The sequence below is a fragment of the Parasteatoda tepidariorum genome, chromosome 1 (genome assembly GCF_982258835.1).
Source record: "Parasteatoda tepidariorum strain Cologne lab strain chromosome 1, Ptep-v5.0, whole genome shotgun sequence".
Classification (NCBI taxonomy): Eukaryota; Metazoa; Arthropoda; class Arachnida; order Araneae; family Theridiidae; genus Parasteatoda; species Parasteatoda tepidariorum.
Window position 1 is genome coordinate 33,578,108 of NC_141755.1, and position 26,580 is coordinate 33,604,687.

Sequence of the window (26,580 nt, forward strand, 5' to 3'; positions counted from 1 at the left end):
ATGTATTTAAATTAAAATGTAAATTATCTAGTTTATAATACATTATAAAAATTTAAAGCTTTTTTTAGAAAAATAAACCCGAAATGAATGAATTGTTTGGTCTTTTTTGTAATTGAAAACTATATTTCTGCTTTTCATTTTAATTGTATGCACTTAAAACAATACTATTCTTAATTACATTATTTTTTTGTTTGAATTTACGTAATCAGATATAAGTTGTTTTCTCTAATTAAACATTATTTTTTATGTCTGAATTAAGGTGGCAGAACAGAAAGGAAAGACCATAACGTAGTGAATATTTTATCATTTTCAATTAAATCAAGTGATTTTAATAGACACTCGTGACAATCCAATTAAAAATTTTGTATAAAATTCCTTTTTTTTATTTCTACAATTAAATAATAAAAAATATAAACTAATTTAGCGAAAACTCTTTTTCTAATGGGTTTACAATGTGTAATGCTCGAAATAATTTTGATTAATGAGGTATACAAACACTTACGTAATTTTTAAAAATATACAATTTCAATTTCACATCTTAAAAGTCAATTAAAAGTCTAGACTCGTCAAAAAAAGAACAACACTAAAGTTTTGTTTACGAAATCATTGCTCTAGCATGCTAGAACCTAAAAATTTAATGAATATGTTAAAACTTATTTGGTTTTGGCAAAGTTCTGTTTTTTACTTATGCGTACTGCACATATACTTAGAAATTACTATCAGAAAATTTTATTTTCATTACAAACTTATAAGACATGAACATATTTTTTCCTACGAGAGAACATATTTTTTAAAAAATCATTTTCCTTACTTCAATGGCATTAAAAATTTATTAGTTAGTTAACTTTTGTGAATTTTGGCCCAATCATGGATATAAGACACAGTGTATTTAATAGTAAACAATCTAAGTGTTACAGGGAATTTTTTTTATTTCAAAGTAACATAAAAGGAACCTTAATGTACAGAAATTTCATGCTTTTCGGAATTTATACGATGCTATAAGGGCTGAAAATGAAATATTTGTTATATTCACTCTCGGATGATAATGGGAAATTTTTAGCAATGCAAACATTTTAAATACTGTACTAGAAAAAGAAAAATTAAGAATGCGTTTAAATGGCAATGCGAAGAATTCTGAATCGAATCCAAAGTACCGGCACTCAGGATACTGGTGCTTTTTACCGTAATATCCATTTTTACCGGAACAAGTTCTGGTACAAAAATTCTTATATACCGTAATTATACAATAATAATTTCTGTCAAATCCCTGACTCACTCCAATTAAATGAATATTACTCCAAAAACTGCTCCTCAATAATTTACGGTAAAAATGGACTGAACGGATGATGCACCCTAATTGCCAGTACTTAATACCGTAGTTTAACCCGGATTTTTTTTTTTGCAGTATAGTAATTATGTCATAAAATAATGTTTAAAAAATTTCTCTTTTTGTTTATTTTAAGAAATATTTTTATTTTTTACAAAAGCATAGAATAGAAATTACATTACTTTGATGCAGTTTAATATGATGGTAGAATATTTTCTCAGATTGCTCCAAACTTTGTCCTGTAACAATGAATATAGGTTTTAATACTTACATATATAGCTTTTTTATAGATGAACTGATTTTCCTGATTGCACACTGATCAAAACATATGGCAGAAATGCAGTAAAATTGTTCGCGTTCCTGGGTTTATGGGAACTCAGCTAAATCACTCAGTCTGGATTTTCTCTACTCATTTTAATATTAAAATTATGAGCGTTTTCATTATTTATTTATTGAAAAATCATCTAAACTGTCAAAGAATATTCACTATACACCGAGAAAAAAGTATGGTCAAAACTTACAGGAATATGACACAATTTACCGTTTTTCTGGCTCGATGAAATCGGTAATTTTTATCGAGTTCGGTAATTATTATCGAAGCGCTTTGAAAATGATTTCGGTAAAATTAACAATAAAATATGGTTTTATAATATGTCAATTTGAGATTAAATGTGATAAAATTGGTAATTTTATCATGATACCTTACAGCAAGTGCGTGGTAATAAGAATTACAATTATGGAAACCAAAATTTCCAGCAAACCGTTACCATAACGAACGTAAAATTACTAAATGAATTGTTTGAATGCTAAACAATTTGGTATGTAGATTTTATTACCAATCTTATGGGGTTTTTTTTACCGTCGATGTCACTATCGTACAAGTACGATAATATTACCATAACTTTTTCTTTCGTGTATCGCATTCAAAATGGAATGTGAAATTCAGCATGAAATATTCTGTTAATTTTTTTTCAGATGTATCCATTAATCCATCATTAGTTTATCATTTATTTTATTTTTACTTTAATTATTTCATTAAAAAAAATCCATATTAGAGTTTCAATAACCCACTATATAAAGCACAATTAATTTCAGTCAAAAAATTTAAATGGACATAAGAAGCCCAGCGCAGTGATAACTTAGGCATTTACTTAAACAAAAGGTACAATGAAAAATGAAAAAATGAAAATTATGAAAAAATATGACAACCGAAGCTGACGTCTTCAGGGGGTACCAGCTCCGGAAGTCATAAATGCAAAACCTTTTCTATCGAGGGAGCACGACAAATGTCTAAATTGCTCTCTCTGCACCCCCCAAAGGTTTTTCCAAAGTCCAGGAACCGAAAATACAATACAAAATATAAAATACATAAAGCAAATACAAAAGTATAAAATTAAGACTAATACATAAGAATAAAAAGCTCAAAAACTTACTTGAAAAAAAATCCTATAACCAAATTGCATTTTTCATTTATGACTTCCGGAGCTAGTACCCCTTGAAGACGCCAGCTTCTGTTGTCGTATTTTTTCATAATTTTCATTGTTTGTTTTGTTTAAATTCCTTTTGCATTTTCTGCTGCATAGCGCGTTTTTTCACTGGAAGTATAGTTCTTAATTGCTTTTATCATTTTGGCTTCTTTTCTTAATAATTAAGCATTTAATTATTATTACATTATATTTTAGGGGGATATTTTGTATCGTGATTTGCCACGCTAACTACAATCGCCAAGATAATAAATTTATTTTAAACGGGGAAAATTTAAAAAAAAACATATAGATGTTTGTCCGGTGTTTGGCTGCGAGTTATACCTTTCGAGTTTGTCTCTTTTTGTGATTTTTTTTTTTTTTAGTTTCCAGTGGGCCGATGCCCCGAAGTGGGCAAGACTTCGCGTTTATTCTGAAACAGATCACGATACGGAAATCTCCCCTATTTTAATTGGTCCTTCGTTTAATGACCATCAAAATTTTTAATAAAATTACTTTTACTAAAAACACACATTTGTAACAAAAAGTAACGTGAAAAGTTTAATAAAATATTTCATAATATTTTGGCTTATATTCCATAAAAGTTGCAAAAAAATGTATAAAAAAATTACAGTTTATAAGTTATTGGAATAAATCGTACTAAAAATGAAACTAAAATACTTCTACTTAATATACTTTTTTTGAAATAGTGCAACACAGCTCTAATAGGAACGCGAATAATTAGTTTAAATACAATATGCTCAATTTACTTCCCCGTTTACCCTATTTTTATAAATCCAAAATAGAATACAAGGTTGTTACATATTTAGATTTAAATTTACGACTTAAGTAGGTATTTTGGAAAACAAGGCTAGGGAGAACGAAAGAACATTTTTAGAAAGAAAATTATTATACTCTTTCTACAGCCTTAACACGCGATTTAGCTATTAAGTGTGTATGTAAAATACTTAAAACAATACGCTGAACATTGTTATGAAGGAGTATTTTATATCATGCATTTGTCTAATTAAATTTACTATCGTAAACTTCCTCTCTGAATGAAATGTTTGAATGCAATTATGCATGATTATGCTTATTTATATACGTTTTTCCACTTGTTGAAACCATAAAATTAATTGCAAATATTATTGGTTGCATAAATTTTAAAAATTTATTGCATAAAATATTATTGCAAACATCAAACCGAAAGTCATTTTAAAAATTAAAGAAACTTCATGGTTGGAAATTTTACGATTATTATGATTATTATTAACAATAATAATGTGCTTCGTGGCAAAGTATTTTATATTTTTACATAATATTATACCCTATGTTATTGTTATTAATTAATCTAAAATTCTAATGCTTTCTTTTATTATTATTATATAATACAGAATTATAATGTTTTGTTTTATTAATGCTATTAATCACTGTAAAATTTAAATACTTCATTTTATAATTATTGTTATTAAAAAATGCATAGTTTAATATTTTGTTTTATTTATGTAAAATTACAGTATTCTTGTGTAGTTATTTTTACTAATTGTTTAAATTTCCTTAATTTCAAAACTAGTTATAAATTGTGCAAAATTAGTTAATCATAATAAAGTATCTTGTTTAAACACGCTTAAAACAATGTCAGATAATTTTAATTTGTGACTAAAAAGTACTAGCTTTGCAAAAGTATTATAGTTGCATAGTTTGATTTACACGTGAGAATAAAATGGATTTAGTTTTTGACAGAATCGTGCATAGAATAAGTAGAAACCTCTAAATATATAGGGCAGCTACGGTACATGTAGTTTTGTGTCTTGTGGGGCTAGGTTACCAGCAATGTCAACCGTTATCCATCAACAGGTATAATCATCAACAGGCTCAATATAAAAATCTAGTTAACATGTTTTATATACTAAAGAATTGAAATTTAATACATAGTTGTCGTGGTAGCTACGCTATATGACTCCCAGAAGTTTTATCTGTGATAGCATTCGATGAATGTATAATACTAGTAGATAATTAGCGAATGTATAACTAGCTGATGAAATTTTGTGAGAGGTCGGGAGAGCTGTATTAAGATCACGGTTGTAGACGAAGTCACTCCTGTGTTGCAATTAGCAGTCGAGTGTGTACAGGCCTCTGCTGTGTGTGATCTAGACTGAATAGTAATAGTGTGAAAAGGACAATGTTGTAATCAGAATTAGCAAGTCAACTGTTCGTTGTGAACCATCCATCGAACAAAGCGTGTTCTAATCGAAATTAGCGTTTCTGTCCAGGTAGGCATGTTGGTCGAGTTAGGCGCGTACAGATCACATCAGCGAATTACCCATGTGTGACTTGGCTACCGACAATGTTAACAGTGATGTTTTCGTGGTTTTGCTCCCCATGTAACGCAAATGCGGGTTAGTTAAAAAAAAAGGTCATCAACGAAGGCAAATTTCTCCCTATAATTGATACACAAGTTCTTTGTCTTCTGGGTTGGGATCAAAATTACAAGGTTACGGAGTTGAACATTAGTAGCCGTAAACCTGAAAATTTGGTGGGCTGTTCAACGACGGAAATAAAATAAAATTAAATTAATCTTAATGCAATAGATAACTAAGACATAACTTGAAAAAAATCTCCAATCTACCGGTTCGGGAACATACGAGGCATTGAAAATGCATTGAAAACTAGTTAATTCTGTTAAGTTTTTGAGTAAAATAAATTTCAATAAAAATTTTCTTTGTGAACATTTTCTTGTTATTTATATACCTTTTGAATCTAATTGTCATTACAAATTCAGAATAATTTTAGAACACTTTCATTGCATTAAAAAAAAACTCATATTTCCAGATTATAAGAGCATGTTAGATTATCCGTAAGTGTAGTTTTCATATGAAGTGATTATTTTAAATGAATAAGTGCTTGTAAACATTCTTTTGATGCTTTTATATGTTATAAAAATTACTAAGTCCTTAGAAAAAAAGCATATTGAGGGACATTTTGAAACAAAAATCATCGGGGTTAAAAACATGTTTGGGCTATATGTAAGGATAAAATTAAATTATTTCAATAAATGGAATTAATTATAATAAGTAAAGATGTTTTTAAACTCTTTTCATTGTTCCACACATCGTAAAGCTTACTTATTATTAAAAATAAAGAGCTACACAGGAGTAAGGTCATGTTAAGAAACTTGTTATCGCGTCAAGTTTTTAAATAAAATGAATTCTAATAAAAATTGTTGTTTGTAAACATCTTTTTGTTGCTTCATTACTCTATAAAAAATAAGTTAAATTTACAGAAAAAAAACTCCGTCAAATGGTATGTTAATAAAAAACCGCTCATTTCACTGAAATATACTGTTTTTAAAAACGGAGAGTTGTTCAAACAGATAAGTACACTTATTTTAACAACAAAAAAACCCTGCTATTTCAACAAAAAAAAAACTGTTATTTTAACAAAAAAAAAGTTGTTTTGACACTATGAAAAATTTCAATAAAAACTGCTGCTTTGTGAACATATTTTTGTTACTTCATTACACTGTTAAAATTCTGCTAAACTTACAGGAAAAAAAGCTTTCAGGTAATGTGTCAATGAAACACCGTTAATTTCACAGAAACTTACTTTTTTTCAAAAAAACGGATACCTGTTATTTAAGCAGATAAGTACTGTTATTTTAACAAAAAAAATCTCTCTTATTCTAACTAAAAAAGCTGTTATTTTAACAAAAAACTCCATTAAACAACTATGTCAGCATTGTGGTTAATGCGAACTGAGACTAGAATTTGCATGACAAGCCAAGGGTAGGATTCGAAATCGGATCCCCTTAAAGTTAGGCGAGCGCTCGGCCCCCTCAGCCATGGCAGCTCTAGTGTTTGATTATGAAGAAAGATTTTTACTGTGGAAAAACGTTTAAAACTATTATGGCCTATATACTTATGAAAATGTCTGGCAATTATACTACCAAAACTATACATTTTAAGGATGATAATAATTATGTAAAGTATTTATTTGATATTTAAGTCGAATTTCAATTTTATTCATGCAATGTTCAAAACCATAAAATAATTGCTAAAATGCTAGAAGACGTATAGAAAATTCTAGTAAAAGGATTCGAAGAAAAGTAAAATTATCTTACAGTAAAACTGCATGTAAAATTGGAACTTCAATTCACAGTTTTATTCCGTTTATAATTAAGGTGAAAAATAGAGGAAAACTGTTTTGTGAAAAACGACTTTAAACTGTTAAATATACGGAGAAAGTCTGGGAAACGGGAATTTCGCTGCGTACATTATGAAATGAATTTTTTTCAAATTCACAAGAACGTTTCTAAACATATTTCTCGGCGAAATTCTATAATTCTCAGTAAACATTTGATTTCCCAAAACTTAAAACATCGTTATAAGGGAAGGAACTTTCTCTAATTTCATATTCAACGGTAGATGTCGCTGCATCTAATCTACCTCTTAGGAAGATGTTGTAAAAGATGAGGAGAGAGTTTTCGTTTCTCCAGTCACAAGCGGATGCGGAAGTAATATCCAACAACTTCCTTATCCTTCGTGAATTTTTCTCTTACGTCAATGGAGAGTGATAGCACGTGATTAGCTTATCATCATGTTATATTCCCACAACCACCGGAGAAGAATATGTAGCGAGAGGTAAAAGAACTTTTTTTTGCTGCTTTATTTATTTGTAAACTCGGAATAAAAACTCAAAACAGTTGATTTGTGGGATATAAAACTTATGATGATGTCAAAAAAAAATTTTTTTTACATAATATACAAGGATTTTCCTAAAATAATATTGTTTTTAAACGTTTTAATAAGATTTGAATGAAGCAGAATTCGTAAGTAAAAGCTACACGAGTTAAACTTCACGAGTTACTAGAACTACATGAAAACTACTACAAACAATGGGGAGCAATAACTATAAAAATATAGTTTTAAAAGAAAATGATAGAGCAGCTCATCTAAATAGCATTTTAAAACATTTTATGTTTGAATAATTTTGGGTATTTTAAATGCAAAGTTAGCGAAACTGAATTAATGTTTTAAACTTCATTACTTCATTGTTTATTCTGTTAAGCAGTCCTTTTCCATTTTTTTTAATTTCCTTTTTTCCAAAGCATAAAATGTTAGTAAACACAAATTAAAAAGTTTTGCATTTCATTGATCAGATATAAGAGCATAACATCACTGGTAATGCAACCAAACTCTATCACTAGAATTAAATACAATTTTTCTAATTTTAAATGTTCGTATAAATATACATATCTGATAAAATTAAAAACTATTATAGATCTTCTTAAAATGCTTTTGATTCCTTTTCTTTGATTAAGAAAAAATAAATTAAGATTGAAAAATACTATTGAAACTAGAAAGCAACCAAATTCTTACAATTTATGAAATATCAAGCTAGACTGTTTTTTTACCACAAATTTTTTTACTTCAGGAATGCATAATTCGACAAAAATTTCAATTTAGATAAATACATCTAAAAGATAAAAGCCATTTTGAAAAGATAAAAAACTGTATCATTTCTAGAAATATAGACAAAGAAAACAGATAATAACGCAATGATTAATAAAACATCAAAATTCAATTTACTAAAAATTTTTAACTTTAGTTCATTTTTCATTAAAAACTCAAATAATTTACACTTTTACTTTCTTTTTATATGAAGATTTTTAATAAAATTCTTTATTGAAGATTTTTAATAAAATTCTTTATTGAAGATTTTTAATGAACCTGATTCAAAAATCCTTAACAAACAAACCTCGTGATTTTTCAACCTAAAACGTCAATTTTCAAATATTCAGACCTTTTATGTTTTCGAAAATGTAAATTTAAAACAAACTCTTTTTAAAAATATTTACAGAAACTTGAAAATTTAAAGATATGAAGTATAAGGATTTCCAGAACCTAGAAGAATTTTCAATGTTTCACGACGTAAGAAAGCAAGAACGAATATATTATTAAAATAAACCTGATTCCTTAAGAAAAGAAAAACCGCATGCTTTTCAAGCTAAAACGTCAATTTTTAAAAATTTTAGACCTTTTATATTTTCGAAAATATAAATAAAAAAAAAAACTCTTATTAAAAATATTTACGGAAAATTGAAAATTTAAAGATATGAAGTATAAGGATTTCCAGAACCTAAAAGAATTTTTAATGCTTGATGACGTAACAAAGGACTATCGAATATATTATCAAAATAAATTTGATTCCTTAAGGGAAAAAAAACCTCATGCTTTTCAAGCTAAAACGTCAATTTTTAAAAAACTCAGAACTTTTATGTTTTCCAAAATATAAATAGAAAATCAACTCATAGTTAAAATATTTACTGAAAATAAAAAGTTCAGAGATATGAAGTGTAAGGATTTCCAAAACTTAAAAGAATTTTTAATACTTCATGGCGTAACAACGGAACAGTTCTGTTACGTTTTTACAATTATTTGTTTAGTTTGTTATTTGTTGTACGTTTTAGAAGCATGCATAAAAAGGTTTTAATAACAGTTACAAAATGTACATGGAGAAATACAATTATGGTAAAAACACAAGGAATATAGAAAACATTACCTTGTTTTTGGCTCTATGGGAACACCAGAAAGCTCGGCAATTTTTACCGAAATGGTTCGGTAAAATTAACAATATATTATGATTTAATACTATGTGATAAAATGTTCCAAATGTCGTAAAATTTGAAAATTTTGTCATTATACCTTAGAGTATTTCATGAAAACTTTTTCCTCGGTTACATTTAGTTTTCAGTTCCGTATTTTTTACTAAATGAGTGGTAATGGGAATTTTAAACTTGAAATCTAGAATTTCCAAAAACCGCTACTACATGAACGGAAAAAATTAGCAAATTAATGGTTTTAACTCTGTTTACTTTAGTTTTGTAAACCAGAATTCTGTTGTTTCTTTTTTAACCAGAAATGTCATTACCAACCACTATGGTTATTTTATCAGAATTTTCTTCCGTCCTTGCAGCTATTTCTTAATTTAAGCATAAATAAAAAATTTTTTTTATTTTTTCTAAATATGTTATGTATTAATAATTAGTACAATTATAATATATTAATTATCTTTTTTTGCATAATTATTAAAAGACATTTAGCATATTTATTGCTTTTCACAAATTTTCTGCTTTTTATATCATTTTAGTGTGCTTCCAATCTGAAAAAAAACAGTAAACTACTTTCATTTGTGATGTGATTTTCTGATTTTCTGATTAGACGTTTGAGATACTACATATTTTCATGTTGCTATTCATAAACTTTTTTCGATTCTTTATTTACGAATGCATGAAAAATTACATAAAACATTATTTAAGGGTGATTCAGAAACTTATTCGTCTTCTAAAAAATATAATAAAATAAAATTTTTATAAAAATACTAAAATTTCTCAAGATCGCTTTTATTACTAAAAGTTTACCACTTTCTTCCAATTTCATTCTAAATTCAGAATAAATTCAATTAAATAGTTTAGAATTCATGAACCTCGTCGCATTTCTTAGTTAGTGGTAATTGAAGAAGTTCATATGCATGGTAATATATAGTTAAAGAAGTTCGATGTCTTACTAAGATTTGGAATACAGTCTGTTACAAGTTAATGATCAAGTAGTGGATCAAATGGTCCTGACAGCTAAAAGAACATTAAACTATTTTTATATTATTTACTGTGGTGTATTTCTCTCGGGTTCGTACGATTTTCCATGGACGAGAGATTTACCGGAAACCGAGTGACGTCACCCAAAGCAGCACCAATACCTCTCATGGAACTGTATTTTGTTTTGAAGGCATCATGTTTAAAGTAAAATTAAAGCAAAATTATTACATCAAAATCTTCTAAAATATAAGCAATCAACGTCCACCCCTCTAAGCTAGTCATAATAAAATTACCAAACATTGACCTGTTCGTGGCACGATAAAAAGTTTAGGGAACACTACTCTAAGGTATCATGTTAAAAAAAACCAAAGTTTACCACATTTACCAAATTTTATCACGAATTATAAAACTATATTTTATCGTTAATTTTACTAAAACAAATACCCAAACGCTTCGGGATAAGTTATAAAGATTCTTGGTTAGAAGTTAGAATATAGTTATAAAGATTAAAGAATATAGCTATAAAGATTCTTGGCGTTCACATATAGTAAGACACAGTAAATTTTACCGTATTCTAGTAATTTTTTCATCTATTTTATGATAGAAATTTCCTAGGTTTTAAGATAATGTATGCACTAGTGTTTAATATAAATAATTCTGGCTGTACAAATGATTTCGGGCATTGTGTTCTAAGCTTTCTAACTTATTCGATATCATATAAGAAAACATATATCTCTAACTACTAGAGATGAAAAGAACAACAAAAAAGACTTGAATTTTGTAGAAGTTAATAAATGTCAAGTATTTATTTTAAAAACGTCGTCCTTCTATAATTATTATGCCGGAGGATTAGAAAAGCCGTGGGGAACTATATTCGAGAAGGAATTTCAAACTCATTCGGCTTACCGTTGAAAATAGTTACTGACTAGTTTAAAATCCGCAAGCTACCGAAAAACCACAATACTTTTAAAGAAACAGAAACTCAGATTTCCAAATTTGATTTTACAATTTTTGTCTGCAGGTGATGAGCGTAGAGGGGAGAAGATTTTAAGTGACAGTTTACAGAATTTAGAATCATCAGCTTTAGAATAAGAAAAAAAGGAAGATTTTCTCTGTGATGCCACAATTGGCGTTACATATTTCCTACCTCTTAAAATATCTTTAAATACTTAAACTTATTTTTCTAATCATATTAATGGAATTACATTTAAATTAAATCAATTAGTTAATTTTTATTTTAAGTGAGCATAAAATATTTTATTCTTTTCTTATCGATCAATGTAACGACTAACTTTTTATTTCAATACTTATGTCGACTCATTAATTCACCGCCGCGCCTAATCGAAAACAAAAGTCTATTTATAACTCTTTATTCTTAAATTTCTTACCACAAATATGTTTCAGTTACATGGTTATAATAATTCTCACAGTTTTGTTGGCGACTCGTGATCGCCAAAGTATTTTCAAACCCAATATTGATTATGTTTTGGCTATGTTATATTTTGATAATTCGCCAATTTTGGATCTCCTATCCTATTTTGGATCTCCTATCCTGTGTCCGTTGGGAACAAATACATTTACTTTCAATTTCAAATTTGTGGCAATTGGGGGGGGGGGGGCTTTGCGGGCCTCCCACTCCTAACCGTTGAATATCATTATGATTCTTGCCAACAAACTTTCGATGTTGAGAATGTAATCTTGATCCTCTTAAGGGATTTCTCTTCTTTAATATGATCATATTTTTCTGAATTGGGACCATTTTTCAACAATCAATAAATTAATTTTGTTCAAACGATTTTTATTATTTCCTTAAGACAATTGTCATTTTTACATCCATAATTAAGATGTGTTGGTAACGGCAAAAGAAGAAAAAAAATCCCTGCTACCTATATGCTACCACTACCTATATGCTGAAAATGGCTATATTAGCAAAACAAGTTAATCTGCTTTTAAAAAAAACGTCATTTTCAAAGTCACTTTCGCTAAGCTCTGCACTTATAAAAAAGCTAAATTGGATATACAGATTAAGTAGGTTATTGTTAAAACACATCACCCAAGCTATTACCTAAGCATATAAAAGTTACAAATAGCATACTTCGGATAACATATGAAAACTTTGAATAACATAAATCCTGTATCATATGAAAGCTTTCAACAGCATATATCCACAGGAGATAAAGGCTTACAGCAATATACAACTTATAGCATATAATAGAGTTAAGCAGCATATATCCGACAGCGCATAAGTGCTTTAAACAGCATGTATCCGATAATGTATAAAAGCTCAATGCAATGTATGCCCAATAGCATATGAAAATCTTTAACTGCACTCGTTCGATAGCTTCAAACCTCCTACATTCTGAAGCAAATAAAAGCTTTAAATAGCATACACCAGGTGACATATAAAAATTAAAAGAAACATGTGTCTGATGGCAATATAAAAGATTATAGCAGCATAGGTTCGATAGCATATAAAAACTTAAAATAGCATACATCCCATGGCATATAAAAGCTTACGGCCACGTGTATCCGATAGCAATATAAGTGCTGTAAACAGTTTATGTCCGATAGCATATAAAAACTTCAAACAGGTTACATCTTATGGTATATAAAAGCTTGAAGAAACGTTTATCTGATAGCAATATAAGTGCTGTAGGCAGCATATATCCGATAGCATATGAAAACTTAAAATAGCATACATCCAATGGCATATGAAAGTTTAAGGCAACGTGTATCTGATAGCAATATAAATGCTATGAACAGCATATATCAGATTGAATGTAAAAAATTTAAACAGGCTACATCCGATAGCGTAGAAAAGCTTCAAACAATACATACTTAAAAGCACACAAAATTTTAAAATTGAAATCATTTAAATTTATTCAAGCGTAATATTTGAGTCAAGATGAAATTGTGACAGTAAGAGTAAGAAAAAGAATTGCTGTTTTAAACTTATAGCTCTCTAATGGAGTGCTTTCCCTTTGCAAAGACAGCTTTTATATTAATACGTCTCCCAGAAAGCTGTTCACATATTTTATGACCGCAATATTTGTCTCACGCCTTTTTCTGGGCCGTTAATCTTCGACAAAATTTAAAGCTCTTGTCAGTGAAGGGTTAGAACATTTCGTGATAGAGTGTCTACGTTAGGTGAAAAGTTACTCACGATGTCACAAAGTTTTCGCCTATAATCAAATTTCTAGACGATGTCCTGTGACTGGAACTTTCACTGTCAAAACAGACATTAAAGGATGGAAGTTTCGGGAAATAATTAAATTGAATTTTTGATATTGTCTACAAGGTTCGCAACATTTTATTACTTTTCAAACTGAATTGTAATACTTAAACTATCAAAAAAATTTTATATCGCTTAATACATTTTAAAAATTTATATTAAAATGTTGTTACGAACATAAATGAAGAATAGTTTCAGATATTGTGTATATTTTTGTAATTAAGAATATATTTTGATATTGTGTACATTTCTGCCAGTGAATTAGAAAAAGTGTAAAAACATTCAACTTACTTTACTTTCAGTGAAGTATTTTGTATTGAAATTTAAACAGGGAAAAAAATGTGGTCCAATCTGCCAGAATACGTGAAACTTTACCGTGCTTCTGCCTCTATTGGAACGCCAAAAAGCTTGGTCTTTTTTACCGAAGCACTTTGGCAATGGTTTTGATAAAATTAATTAAAAAATGTAGCTTTATAATAAGAGATAAAATTTGGTGATTTTAACATGAGAGCATTTCATAGAGCATGCCTTATGATCTATTTATTCCGTTAAATTTTCTTTTCAGTTTTGTATTTTTCACTAAATGCGCAGTTATAGGAATTATAATTTGGGAAATCAGAATTTCCGTTATACCGTAACCATATGAACGAACAAAATTTTCGAATGAATGGTTTAAATACTAGATAATTTAGTTTTATTAACCAGAATTATATTTTGTTTTCAGAAGTGTCATTGCCATAGAGTATGGCAATTTTAGCAGAATTTCATTACCCGTGTATTTGTAATGTTTTATTTTAATATAATTTCTTTTCATACTTTTGCATTTTAACTACATTATTTCACACTTGCGACAAAATTATTTCTCTTTAATATTTTGTAATAAAATTAGATTATTTATAACTTTGTAAAAAAAGTTACGTTCCTTATATTTTATGTAAAATAATTTAAACTTCAAATTTTAATTTGTTTTTCAAGCTCAAAACATTTTTAATATTCATTCAAAATGTATAATAAACATTTCAAAAATGTATATATAATTTTTTGACTATGTAATATAACACTGTCATTGAATATTGTTACTCAATGTTTTTCAAAAGCTAAGAAATTTATAAAACTTGCTTTTAGTTCCCGCTAAAAATTATATTATAACTATATCACATTACTTTTCAATTTTGCATTTACATTTAATATAAAATAAAATAAATCTATATACATGAAATCTATATATAAATAATAGAATTAGAATATGAAATTTTTATTTATAAATTCAGATTTCATGCATTTGAAAAAAGTGTGGCATCAAAACTCCTCCCGATACAGGATACTTTGATGCAAATATAGCCCAAGTGATGCAATTTTCTTTTATCCTAAACATTTCTCCACCTATCGCAAGTCTCAACACATCGAATTTACTATTCTCGGGTACAGCTTGGTATGACGTCATACTGTTTTATATCGAATGCCAAGTTGATGTCGTACATTTTCCTGGGACGTTTTCTTGAATATTTAAGCAAGATACCGTCAGTTGGCAACTTATAACATTCCAGTCACGTAAATATAAGAAATGGATTATGTTGGCAAAACGCGAGAAGAGAATGTAGAGCGTGTTAACATTTATTATTTACATTACGTATTCAGAAAATAAGCAGAAGTATTGTTTCACTGAATATATCAAATAATGAAAATATGAAAGGTTTGTAGAATTGAATGACATTGTGCATAGTTTAACTGTTTTTATCATTTTCTTTTTTAAATCTTAAGTAGAATCGATATGCAAGTTTCAAAGCATTAAAAATGATATATCGAGAGCTGAGTAGACCATTTGTTAAAAAAATAAATAACCTTGCAAATCAATATACTCTGTAATTTGTAATTTCTCAACTTACGAACTCATTTTAAAGATACAGTAGTATCCACTTAATATGATCGCGGTTGATGTTATCAATCGCTAATTATTATCAAAATCACTCAGTCTGGATTTTCTCTACACAGTTTAATGTTAAAATTATAAACGTTTTTATTATTTATTTATTTATTTGCTTATTTTATTAATTTCTTTAAAAAAACAATCTTAACTACCAAGGAATATTTACTATGCACTGAGAAAAGAGTATGGTCGAAACTTTTAAGAACATGATACAATTTACTGTTTTTCTGGATCGATGGGAACACCAAAAAGTGAGGTATTTTTTACTGAAGCATTTAGGGAATGACTTCGGTAAAATTGACTGTAAAATATGGCTTCGCACAGTGCGATGGTTTTACATATGTAAAACTCGGTAAAATTATCATGATCGAAACTTCCAAGAACATGATACAATTTACCGTTTTTCTGGATCGATGGGAACACCAAAAAGTGAGGTATTTTTTACTGAAGCATTTAGGGAATGACTTCGGTAAAATTGACTGTAAAATATGGCTTCGCACAGTGCGATGGTTTTACATATGTAAAACTCGGTAAAATTATCATGATCGAAACTTCCAAGAACATGATACAATTTACCGTTTTTCTGGATCGATGGGAACACCAAAAAGTGAGGTATTTTTTACTGAAGCATTTAGGGAATGACTTCGGTAAAATTGACTGTAAAATATGGCTTCGCACAGTGCGATGGTTTTACATATGTAAAACTCGGTAAAATTATCATGATCGAAACTTCCAAGAACATGATACAATTTACCGTTTTTCTGGATCGATGGGAACACCAAAAAGTGAGGTATTTTTTACCGAAGTACTTAGGGAATGACTGTGGTAAAATTGACTGTAAAATGAGGTTTCACTATATGTGATGGTTTTACCTTTGTAAAACTCGGTAAAATTATCATGATCGAAGCTTCCAAGAAGATGATACAATTTACCGTTTTTCTGGATCGATGGGAACACCAAAAAGTGAGGCATTTTTTTACCGAAGTACTTAGGGAATGACTGTGGTAAAATTGACTGTAAAATGTGGTTTCACTATATGTGATGGTTTTACCTTTGTAAAACTCGGTAAAATTATCATGATCGAAACTTCCAAGAACATGATACAATTTACCGTTTTTCTGGATCGATGGCAACACCAAAAAGTGAGGTATTCTTTACCGAAGCACTTAGGGAATGACTGTGGTAAAATTGACTGTAAAATATGATTTTACACATGTAAAACTCGGTAACTTTATCATGATACCTTAGAATATGGATAAAAACCTTTTATTCGCTTAAATTTACATTTCACTTGCCCCTTTATCACTATATGTGGGGTAATAAGAACTATAATTTTGGAAACTAGAATTTTCGGTAAACCATTAACATATGAAAGACAAATGTACCAAATAAATTGTTGAAATACCGTATATTTTTATTTTTATTGCAAGAATTATGGTTTCTTTTACCAGAAATGTCATTTCTATAGAGTAAGGTAATTTTAACAGATTTTTTTCACCACGCGTATTCAGGAAACTGTTCTTTACTTTCGAAAACAATGTTGAGGATGAACGCGTCAAAATTTTTTGCTCTGTTCGCTTTGACAATAACAGAAAGCTAGTCCAATTTAACATTAAACGGAAGATCAGCATTTTAAATCGCTATAGCAAATTGTCTTTGCAATAAAACCAAAAATTGTCTATGCAATATCGCAGCGCATCATTCATCCTCTACTTTTAAATATTATGATGATCTGTATAGAAAAGAAAGACAAAATGAAAACGCAAAGTACAAGCGAAATAAAGCTGGTAATAATGAAAAAGGTGAAAAACCTTTACACCGAGGCTCAAAAATATTCGGGAAAATTATGCTCCAACAAAAAGCAGAAATTTAGCAACGTAAATGGCCTGAAAAGATTTTGTTGCAACAAATGATTGGTTCCAGAGATAGAGAAACGCGAACACATGTTTTTACGAGAATTTATTGTGAATTAAAAATGACGACCAGACAACAACAGAGTTACAAAAACAATTCTTAAAGCTAGATGCCTCATATTAATCAGAAAATGTGTACAATGCCGACGAAACCGCTTTAGTGCTTAGAGTACTACCGGAAGATGTATACTTATTCAACAATAAAAACTCAAAAAGACCTAAGAACTCAAACGAACATATTAGTTTCTTGTTATACGTTAGTATAGCTAGAAAAAAATGATTAAATTTTGTGATTCTTTTGTTGTTATCAATCGATTAATGTTATTAAAATCTTTATGTTACAAAATGATTAAATTCAGCGGAGACTATTGTATTTTAATTCAATTGTATTAAATTGTATTAAAATCATCATTTTCCGTAAGAGAACGTAAAAATCTAAAAATGGTAGTACATAACCTAGTAATTAATTTTTTTTAATCATATTGTAACTAAGTTTTGTAATTATAGTGAAATTACGGAATTTTAACTAATTTATTCCTGGTTTGTTGGTTGGTTCTAATGCCACCCAGGCAAGCCTGCTTGGTGAAACCGAAGCAAATTTAAGGCAGAGTGTGCTTTTCTTGCTTTTCAGTGGCGCCATCTATGGCCAACAATACGACTTCTGCCACACTAAACGTCACACCCGTTTTAAAGGCCGGATCCATTCATACATCCATTCATTCATCCACAGATTGTAATTTTGACCTGAATCAGAGAACGATCGATCTCCAATCCAGTAGCCCCAGAGGTATTGGTTTGTTATGGGAACATGGAGGACTTTTGCGACTCGACAGTGCATCAGTCACTTTACTACACGGGGAGTCTTCGACCGGCGGGGTTCGAACCCACGAACTCTCGGACATGGGCCCAGCGCCCTACCGACCAGGCTATCCCGGCCTAATTTATTCCTAAACAATATAATGATTTTACTTAAAGGAATAAAATCGTATCTTAAGGAGACACTCTATTTGAAAATGTAAATTTTTTTATTAGTGTTTTAATAGTTTTTTTAATCAATTGAGATTTTGCATATTATCTAATGATATTTTGTCAGCGTATCCAAATCCATTTCAAAATTTTAAACAAAGGCACGGAGCGGCAAATCTCATTTGTGAACTTTTATAAGTATTTATTTAAAACGAAATTTTTGGTCAGAAGTTTATTGTAATTTTTTTACAGTGTTTATTAAATCAAAAGTTTCTGTAATCTATTCGGCATCTCCATATTTAAAAACATATTTTTGCAAAAACTTCGAATATCAGAATTTAGAAAACTTCTAACATCAAAATTTCTAGGTAATATTTGAATTATATTAGTAATACTAGGTAATACTTGACGTAATATTCGAATGGCCATGAAAAATGTGAAACGTTATTAGAAAAATTCACAACTTTTTATATCATAACCAAAATGATTTTTAAGAAGAACATTTACCTTGATATCTTAGAGATTTAGTACCGTTTGAGGAGCTCTTGTTTCAAGCGATAACGGAAAATTTTACCATTTCAAATCTTTAAAGTTCTTAAAGGTTTTATGCTAGTCACGTTTCATCCGGTAGATTTTAAGATTATCACAATTGGCTTAAAAGCATTCACATGTAGTCTATAAGACCTACTGGTCATAAAGAAACACACCACACGTCTTTAAGCATAGAAGCTTTAATAAAATTCTCTGCAATATACCATCTCTCCATTTTACCATTAAGGAATAATATACTATTTCTTTTGCCATTAACCAAACCAATTAATCACCTTTCACTTGGTATGAAACCTATGGAAATCTTTTTTTTATCTTTTATCTTCTTATACTTAGAACATTTCCTTTGGATTTAGCTTCTTGTAATACTAGTTATTTTCTGAATTGTTTTTAACAAAACAATTATAAATTACTATAAAAACTATAATCCATTTAAAATAATATTTTAAAAGAGTGCATAATATTTCTGCCAAATTTTAAGAGAAGGAAGCCACTCGTCCATTCTGATTTCATCCATCCATTTTTAATGTTTTCTGAAACTTGATAAACCGGGGAATGTATAAGGAATAAATTCCTTCCATAAACCATTTTATTAAAAAATCATTAGGCTTAGTTACATTCGCAAAGGAACCATTACATTTCGGCGGAACCCATTTCTATTAATTTAACAAAAGAAAATTTTATTCATTTTATATTAAATGAGGGTATGACATGTAATAAGAATAGTTACATTTATAAAGTGCTAGAGACTCATGTTCTATTTACTGTAGAATGTTGCCCAACTGGAAACAAAATCACTTCGTTTCTTCGCTATACAAACAAGTATTCGAACAGTTTAGGTCGCGTGCTGCCAGCTACTAATTATATCAAGAGATGCTTATTGTTTTGTGAGGGAATGATGGCCACTTCCAGCATCATCAGAAATAAAACTCTCACTTTTGACGATGCAGCAATCCTTCAGCAGTATTTCGTTAATTTTGAGAATCATTTTGTCACGAAATCACGTGATTTGTGACGAAACGCGAACTCTCAAATATAAGGCGAAACTGTTTCCTCAACTCGAAACCTCATCGTAGTACCTGGTGGGAGATTGTTATTTAAAAGGACGAACCTAGAATAAAGACTATAGACAATTGGAAAGAAAAAGTGATGAATTAAGTTGACCGGTTGAATGATGGTCAAGGAGTTGGCTTCCTATCAGGAAAGTTTGAATCTTGATTCGGGCATGGATGTAATTTATCTCTCTGTTCTATCTGTCCTTGTTGTGTTGTACCACCTTTATGGTGCCGATGTTAAAGTGGTTATAAGAAAAGTTTGTTACATTAGACACTACAAGCTTTTTTTCTTTTGGAAAAAAATAGAATTTCGAAATATTTGCTTGGAATATATTCCAGAAAACGGTTTCGTCAAAAACGAAGAAAGTTAAGTGATATTTGAGAATCTATTTTTACAGTGAGGGACGGAACTAAAAGAGTTATACTTTCAAGTGCCTTAAATATAAAGATATGATGGGTAAAACTTTATTTAAATATATTTAATAAACTTTATTTACAAATTATTTATACATACCTGTTGTAATACAACAGAAGTGTGTTTTTATTTGTTTACATATAGGAGTTGGGATATAGTGAGGGATTGATATTTTGCTCTTAAAAGATATTTTGAAATTTTATTCGAATTCCTAAAAGCGAATAATAACGGTTTATATGAGTAACTGAATATTAATAGGTTTGACTATTTTTGTTTTTGAAATGTTGAAATCATTCCTTCATGACTACTAGAAATCGAAAAGACTCCTTATCTAAGAATGATGTAAATACTAAGGAACCGAATTATTCTTTACCACCTGATAGAGGACTAGTTTACAGTCTTAACTGGTAAACTTTGAATTGGAAGCATTATTAATTGCTCAGCGTAATCCTGCATAATGCTTGTATCTCTTTTTTTACCAAGAAGAAAACACAAATAGATGCAACAAGAACAAATCTAAAACGCAAATAGATGCAAGAAGAATAAATTTGAAACAAAAATAGATGCAAAGAGAATAAATTTAAAGCGAAAATAGATGCAAAGAAAGTAAATTTAAAACGCAAATAGATGTAAGAAGAAAAAATTCAAAATGCAAATAGATGCAAGGAGAATGAATTTAAAACGAAATTAGTTTTGTAAACTATAAAAGTATTTTTAAAACGATAGATATTTATGTTAGACAACGAGAGAGAAAGATAATAAATTTAAAACGAAAATAGATGCAAGTACAATAAATTTAAAACGAAAATAGATGCAAGGAGAATAAATTTAACTCCGAAATTCTAAATCATGTTGACGATAGCAATACAAAGTTATCTATTTCATTATTATTTTTATTAACTGTTATGATTTTCATTATCCTTATATTATGCATTATTTGTTTTTTGGTTTAGTGTGTTAGAGATATAGCTACTAAACTCCAAAAATAAGTAGAAAGAAATTTAATAACAAATTTCTTTTATTTCTTTTACTTACGTAAAATTTCTTTTTCTAACTTTTTTTTCTTTACTTACCTAAAATTTTGATTCTTGATATCCTGCTCATCATATCATGGGATCTACATCGTGGATTTTGTAAACTAGTTATTGCTGTCACATTCTTTAAACTGAGATTAAACTCAGCAAATGAAACGTAAGTGATGTTAGCATTGATACATATTCATTTATGTAAATTAAAGATTTTGATTGAAACTTTAAAAAATTGGACATTTTTACGTAATGCTGCAAAAAAAAGAGTTTTATAGGATCTTTTGAACTATTAAAGCCATTTTAAAATCTTTATTTATGTTAGAGTTCGAAAATTAAAATTAAAACAACTTCATTATATAACTTTTTTTTGAGTGGGAGCAAAAACAGGCAATTTTTTTTAAATTTTACTTAGCTATGTTTGTTAAACTAAAAACAAAAACTTCTAATATTTTTAACAGTTGGCTTAACTATAATTGCAATATATATATACATACATATATACATACATATATATATATATATATATATATATATATATATATATATATATATATATATATATATATATATATATATATATATATATATATATATATATATATATATATATATATAAAATTATTAAATCATTTAATATATATATATATATATATATATATATATATATATATATATATAGTTAGTTAGTATATTATATACCATTAAAATGTACATAATATACTAACATCATTCAATAAATTTATAAATGCAAAATAGACTTTCAATTAGGTCGAAAAGCCAGTGTAAAATTCTTAAAAATATAAAAATTAGTTTCGTATTATAAAATAACTTTAGTAATTATCAACAAATGATCAAGCGTATTTAAAAAAACTTTATTTAAACAGTTACAAACTTGAATTCAAGTATTCAAGTTTTCGTTCTAGAACAACGATTCACTAACTTCAATTTCAAATGAACAATGACTTTTTTTTCAAGTGAGTAATCGAACAAATCTTTTTCTTATTCACTCGGTGTAAACTTTACTGCTAGCGCAGCAAAAACAAAAATGTTGCCTAAACGTATTGAACCGAAACAAAAAAAAATTAAATTGGAAAAAAAGTATCAAGAAAACAAAAGTAAAGTGACATTAAAAAGAAAATAAATTGAAAAGAAGTAAAAAATCCGAACTTTAAAACAAAAATGTGTTTTAGTCCCTTTTTTATGATTTTTTACTGCAGAGCAAAAGCAAAACTGGCGTCAACTTTAAAAACTCTGTAAAAAAGAACTTTATGTATAGACAATATTTTACAGGCAGAAACACTACTTTTGATAAAAATGTGTCTTTTATTTATTTTTATTAAATGTACATTAAATTGCAAATACTTAAATAGTTTTAAGAAAAGTTGCTTATTTGAAATATTTTTTTTATAAATTACTTAACTTGGTATTTGAGAGTTTAAAGGTCTGTGAACGTATGTATAAATTTTAAACGAAAACTTTTCTTATTTTTAATATTTTTTTTAACGTGTTTATGCTAGAATACTAATTTTGTGTGAACTATACATATCCAAAGTAGTTCACATACGAAATTTCATTTCAAAATATTTGAAATTGATGAAGTTGCTAATTAATTTAAATACTTAATTACTTGCCAATAAAAATCTTCTAGCTCACTTTTTTCCTTGCCAAGTATTTAAATTTTCGATATTCTTGTTGAAATATAAATTTCACAAATGTTGCTGGAAATCATTTCAACTATTAAAACTTAAACTGCTAAAGTTTTGAGAAAAAGAGCATTTCTTACGAAGTTGTTAAAATAATTTAAAATTTTATTATTTTTTTAGATGTAACTAGATACTTGTGAAATCATTTCAAATAGCATTTGATGCTTTAAGCTTCCTTTTTTTAAAACGAACCTATTTTTAAAAAATTAGAACCATTTCTATAGATCTGTAGTGTAGATGACTTTTTTAAACAGATGTAATTAAAAGTATATTTTATGTGATAATGTCATCAATTTTGAATGTTTTTATAAGACATTTGTTACACAAGAGCTGTTGCATTACTTACGTTGCATATGCCTGAATTACATTCCAAAAATAAGGTTTCGTGTATAAGAAATAAGAAGAGTCAATTCAAAGATTTTCAGTCCCTTTAAAGATTCAAAAAATTTTAGAAACTTAAACGTACTTTAATTAAAAAATAATAACTATATTTCAAAGCACCTTTTTACTCGAACTGTAGCAGCTTACATAAACTCTTAGAAGTTTTAAAATTTTTCAAACCATAATATGGCAAATATTTGCTGCATCTTTAGTTTGGGTTAAATAGAAACATACACTGTTAGAAATTTCTCAGAAAAATTATTTTAAATAACAGTTTATTTAATTGTTAATTTACCATATTCAAAGAAAGCAATCAAGCCATAAAAGAATAGTAACTATGAGAGAATTGTGCTCAAATTCTTAACTGTGAGAAAAATTGTTTATTTACTGTTTTTACCATATAGGCAACCGGAATTTTATTCGCGTCAAACATTTACACAGTTTATGAGAATTGTTCTTTTAGCAATAAATGTTGGTAAAACACCTTATGAATCCACTTATTTTCTGCAGCTGAAACACTAATTTAACCTAGAGAACTAATCTGCCAATCGCATGAACAGGTGGAGGGTTCGAATCCCAGAGTAGACACCACAGTATTTCCTTCATTCCTTCTACACAACATGATTTAATTCAACACCTTAGAAAGATTATTTCAAATTTTTACGTCAGTTTAGTTTAAAGTACCAGTATTAGGGTTCAACGTAAACCCGATTTTTTTTGATAATGTATGCGTATTATTTAACATGTACGTTTTAAATTATGAATGTATTTTTGAAAAAATTATTTTACGTATTGGGTATTTTATGTTGAATAATGATGTTCTACTTTTTTTGCACAAAATATGCCGTTATAAAACTTTAAGGTTTAGAAAACTAAATCATTTGCACTAATAAATCATCAATTTAATAAATAAGAAAATTACGTTAATAAATTTGCTTTCTGGTATCACAAGTATCTACAAGCATAAATACCATATTTTAGACGAAAATTAACTAATTAATAAGCTAATTACTTCCCGAACACATAAATTGAACATTAAAATTATCGAAAACGTTGGAGATTAATTTATGGTAGTGTAGTATACAAGCGCAATTTCTTTTTAATTTCTATAAAAGTATTTGTATTTAAGTAGATCGATAGGTATTTAAGTAGGTAGACTAAGTTGTTATTTGGTAGGTTAAATAGTTGATGTTAAAAAAAATATTATGAGTATTAAATATATTATTGGTAAAAAAAAGACTTTATTCAATAAAGATTAGTGTAACTGCTAATAATATCCCGATAAAAAGAAAATTATTCGTTTTATAAAGAAATGTTTTCAAAAATAACATCAGTGTTGAAGGATTTAAAAATAGTTTCAGTGATATTACCTTATATATTACCTTACTAGATGCTTATATTTAAAAAATTATTTAATGCGAATAAAATAGCTACTGTTGAAAAAAGTTATGTATTCATTAAATAACGTGTGGAAAGTATCAATAATGTATTTGCATTAAGAAGTAATTTCAATGTTAACTAGTTTGCTCTATACCATGAACAATATAAGATTAACAATTGAGACGCTTAGACTAATATAATGAAAAGATCAATATTTTTAAATTGTTAAAGATAACGTTTTGGTAAGAAAAATATATACAAAAGCACGATTATTATGTAGATAAAAGGGGATTGTGTATCGTACAGTTGTATCCAATGTAGGGAATGTATCGTTAATGTATATAATCTTATCACCTGGGAATGTATCTAATGGAAATTCTAGGAAGGTGTAATATTCCTACAGGGTTACAATGTTTCTGCTTTCCAGTATAAATTCTGGAAACATGTAATTTACCGATCAGGAAACCTCGCATCTGTAATCTAATGGAAATTCTGGAAACCTGTAATATACGTATCGGGTAACATTGTTTCCGTTATCTGATGAAAAATCTGGATACGTGTAATATACCTATCGGGTAACAATTTTTATGCTATATACTGGAAATTCAGGAAACGTTCAATATACCAATCAGAAAACAATGTTTCTTTTTTCTAGAGTAAGTTCTAGAAACGTGTAATATATCTATCGGGAAACCATGCATCTGTTATCTAATAGAAGTACTGGAAACTTCCAATATACCTAACAGAAAATCATACATCTGTTATGTAACGAAAATTCTGGACACGTGTAATATACCTATCGGGTAACTATGTTTCTGTTATCTAAGGAAAATTCTAGAAGCGTGTAATATATTTGTTGGGTAATAATGTACCAGTAATTTAATGGGAATTCTTGAAACGTGTAATATACCTATTGGGTAAGAATGTTTCTGATATCTGATGGAAATCTGGAAACATGTAATATACCAATAGGCTAACAATGTTTCTGTTATCAAATGGAAATTCTAGGAACGTGTAATATACCTACAAGATTACAATGTTTAGTTATCTATCGGAAATCAGGAAGGAATATAATTTATATATTTGGAATTTCAAGTGAAAGAGAAACGAGTTTTTTATCGATATTTTGTATGCAAGCCCACTAATTAAGCTCGAAATGGCAGGATGTTTTGAATATGAGACAGAAAGTTAGTTCCGGAAAAAAAGAATACAAATTAGGGCACAAGCACAATAAAATGCTTTTTGACAATTTTAATTTATTTCTTTGTCATGACACTTATTGATCAAAGTTTCATTTGGTTTTCTTTCGCTTCTAATTTAAATGCATTTCCAAGGCTTAATGGGATTTTCTTTTCAATTTGTTTGTTACAAAAATTCTAAAACTTGAACAGAACCACGCCTTTTAAAAACTTCAAAAGCATATTTGTGTTGAAAAATTTTGTATTTTTATTGAAATGCCTTACTCTACAATTGGGTGATAAAAATCAACTATTTCTTAGTAGTTAAGTAGGTTTAAAATGTTTTGAATAAAATTTGAAGCATTTAATTCTGAATGTCACTATATAATGTCACATTTAAAAAAAATCCGTTTATGATGATTTTTTAAATGTTTCTTTTTAAATTTACAGCTTTTATAAAAATAAAGAG

General features: G+C 28.3%; 1 protein-coding gene across 1 annotated transcript in view; it reads left to right on the forward strand.

Annotated features, from left to right (window-relative positions):
• The first annotated feature begins 7,246 nt into the window (after window positions 1-7,246).
• LOC107436285 (uncharacterized) overlaps window positions 7,247-26,580 on the forward strand; it is a 51,412-nt gene continuing 32,078 nt past the window's right edge. The window contains exon 1 of the mRNA XM_043044996.3: window positions 7,247-7,430. Within this exon, the coding sequence (XP_042900930.1) occupies window positions 7,387-7,430 (44 nt within the window). The 5' untranslated portion in view covers window positions 7,247-7,386. The remainder of the gene's footprint in view (window positions 7,431-26,580) is intronic.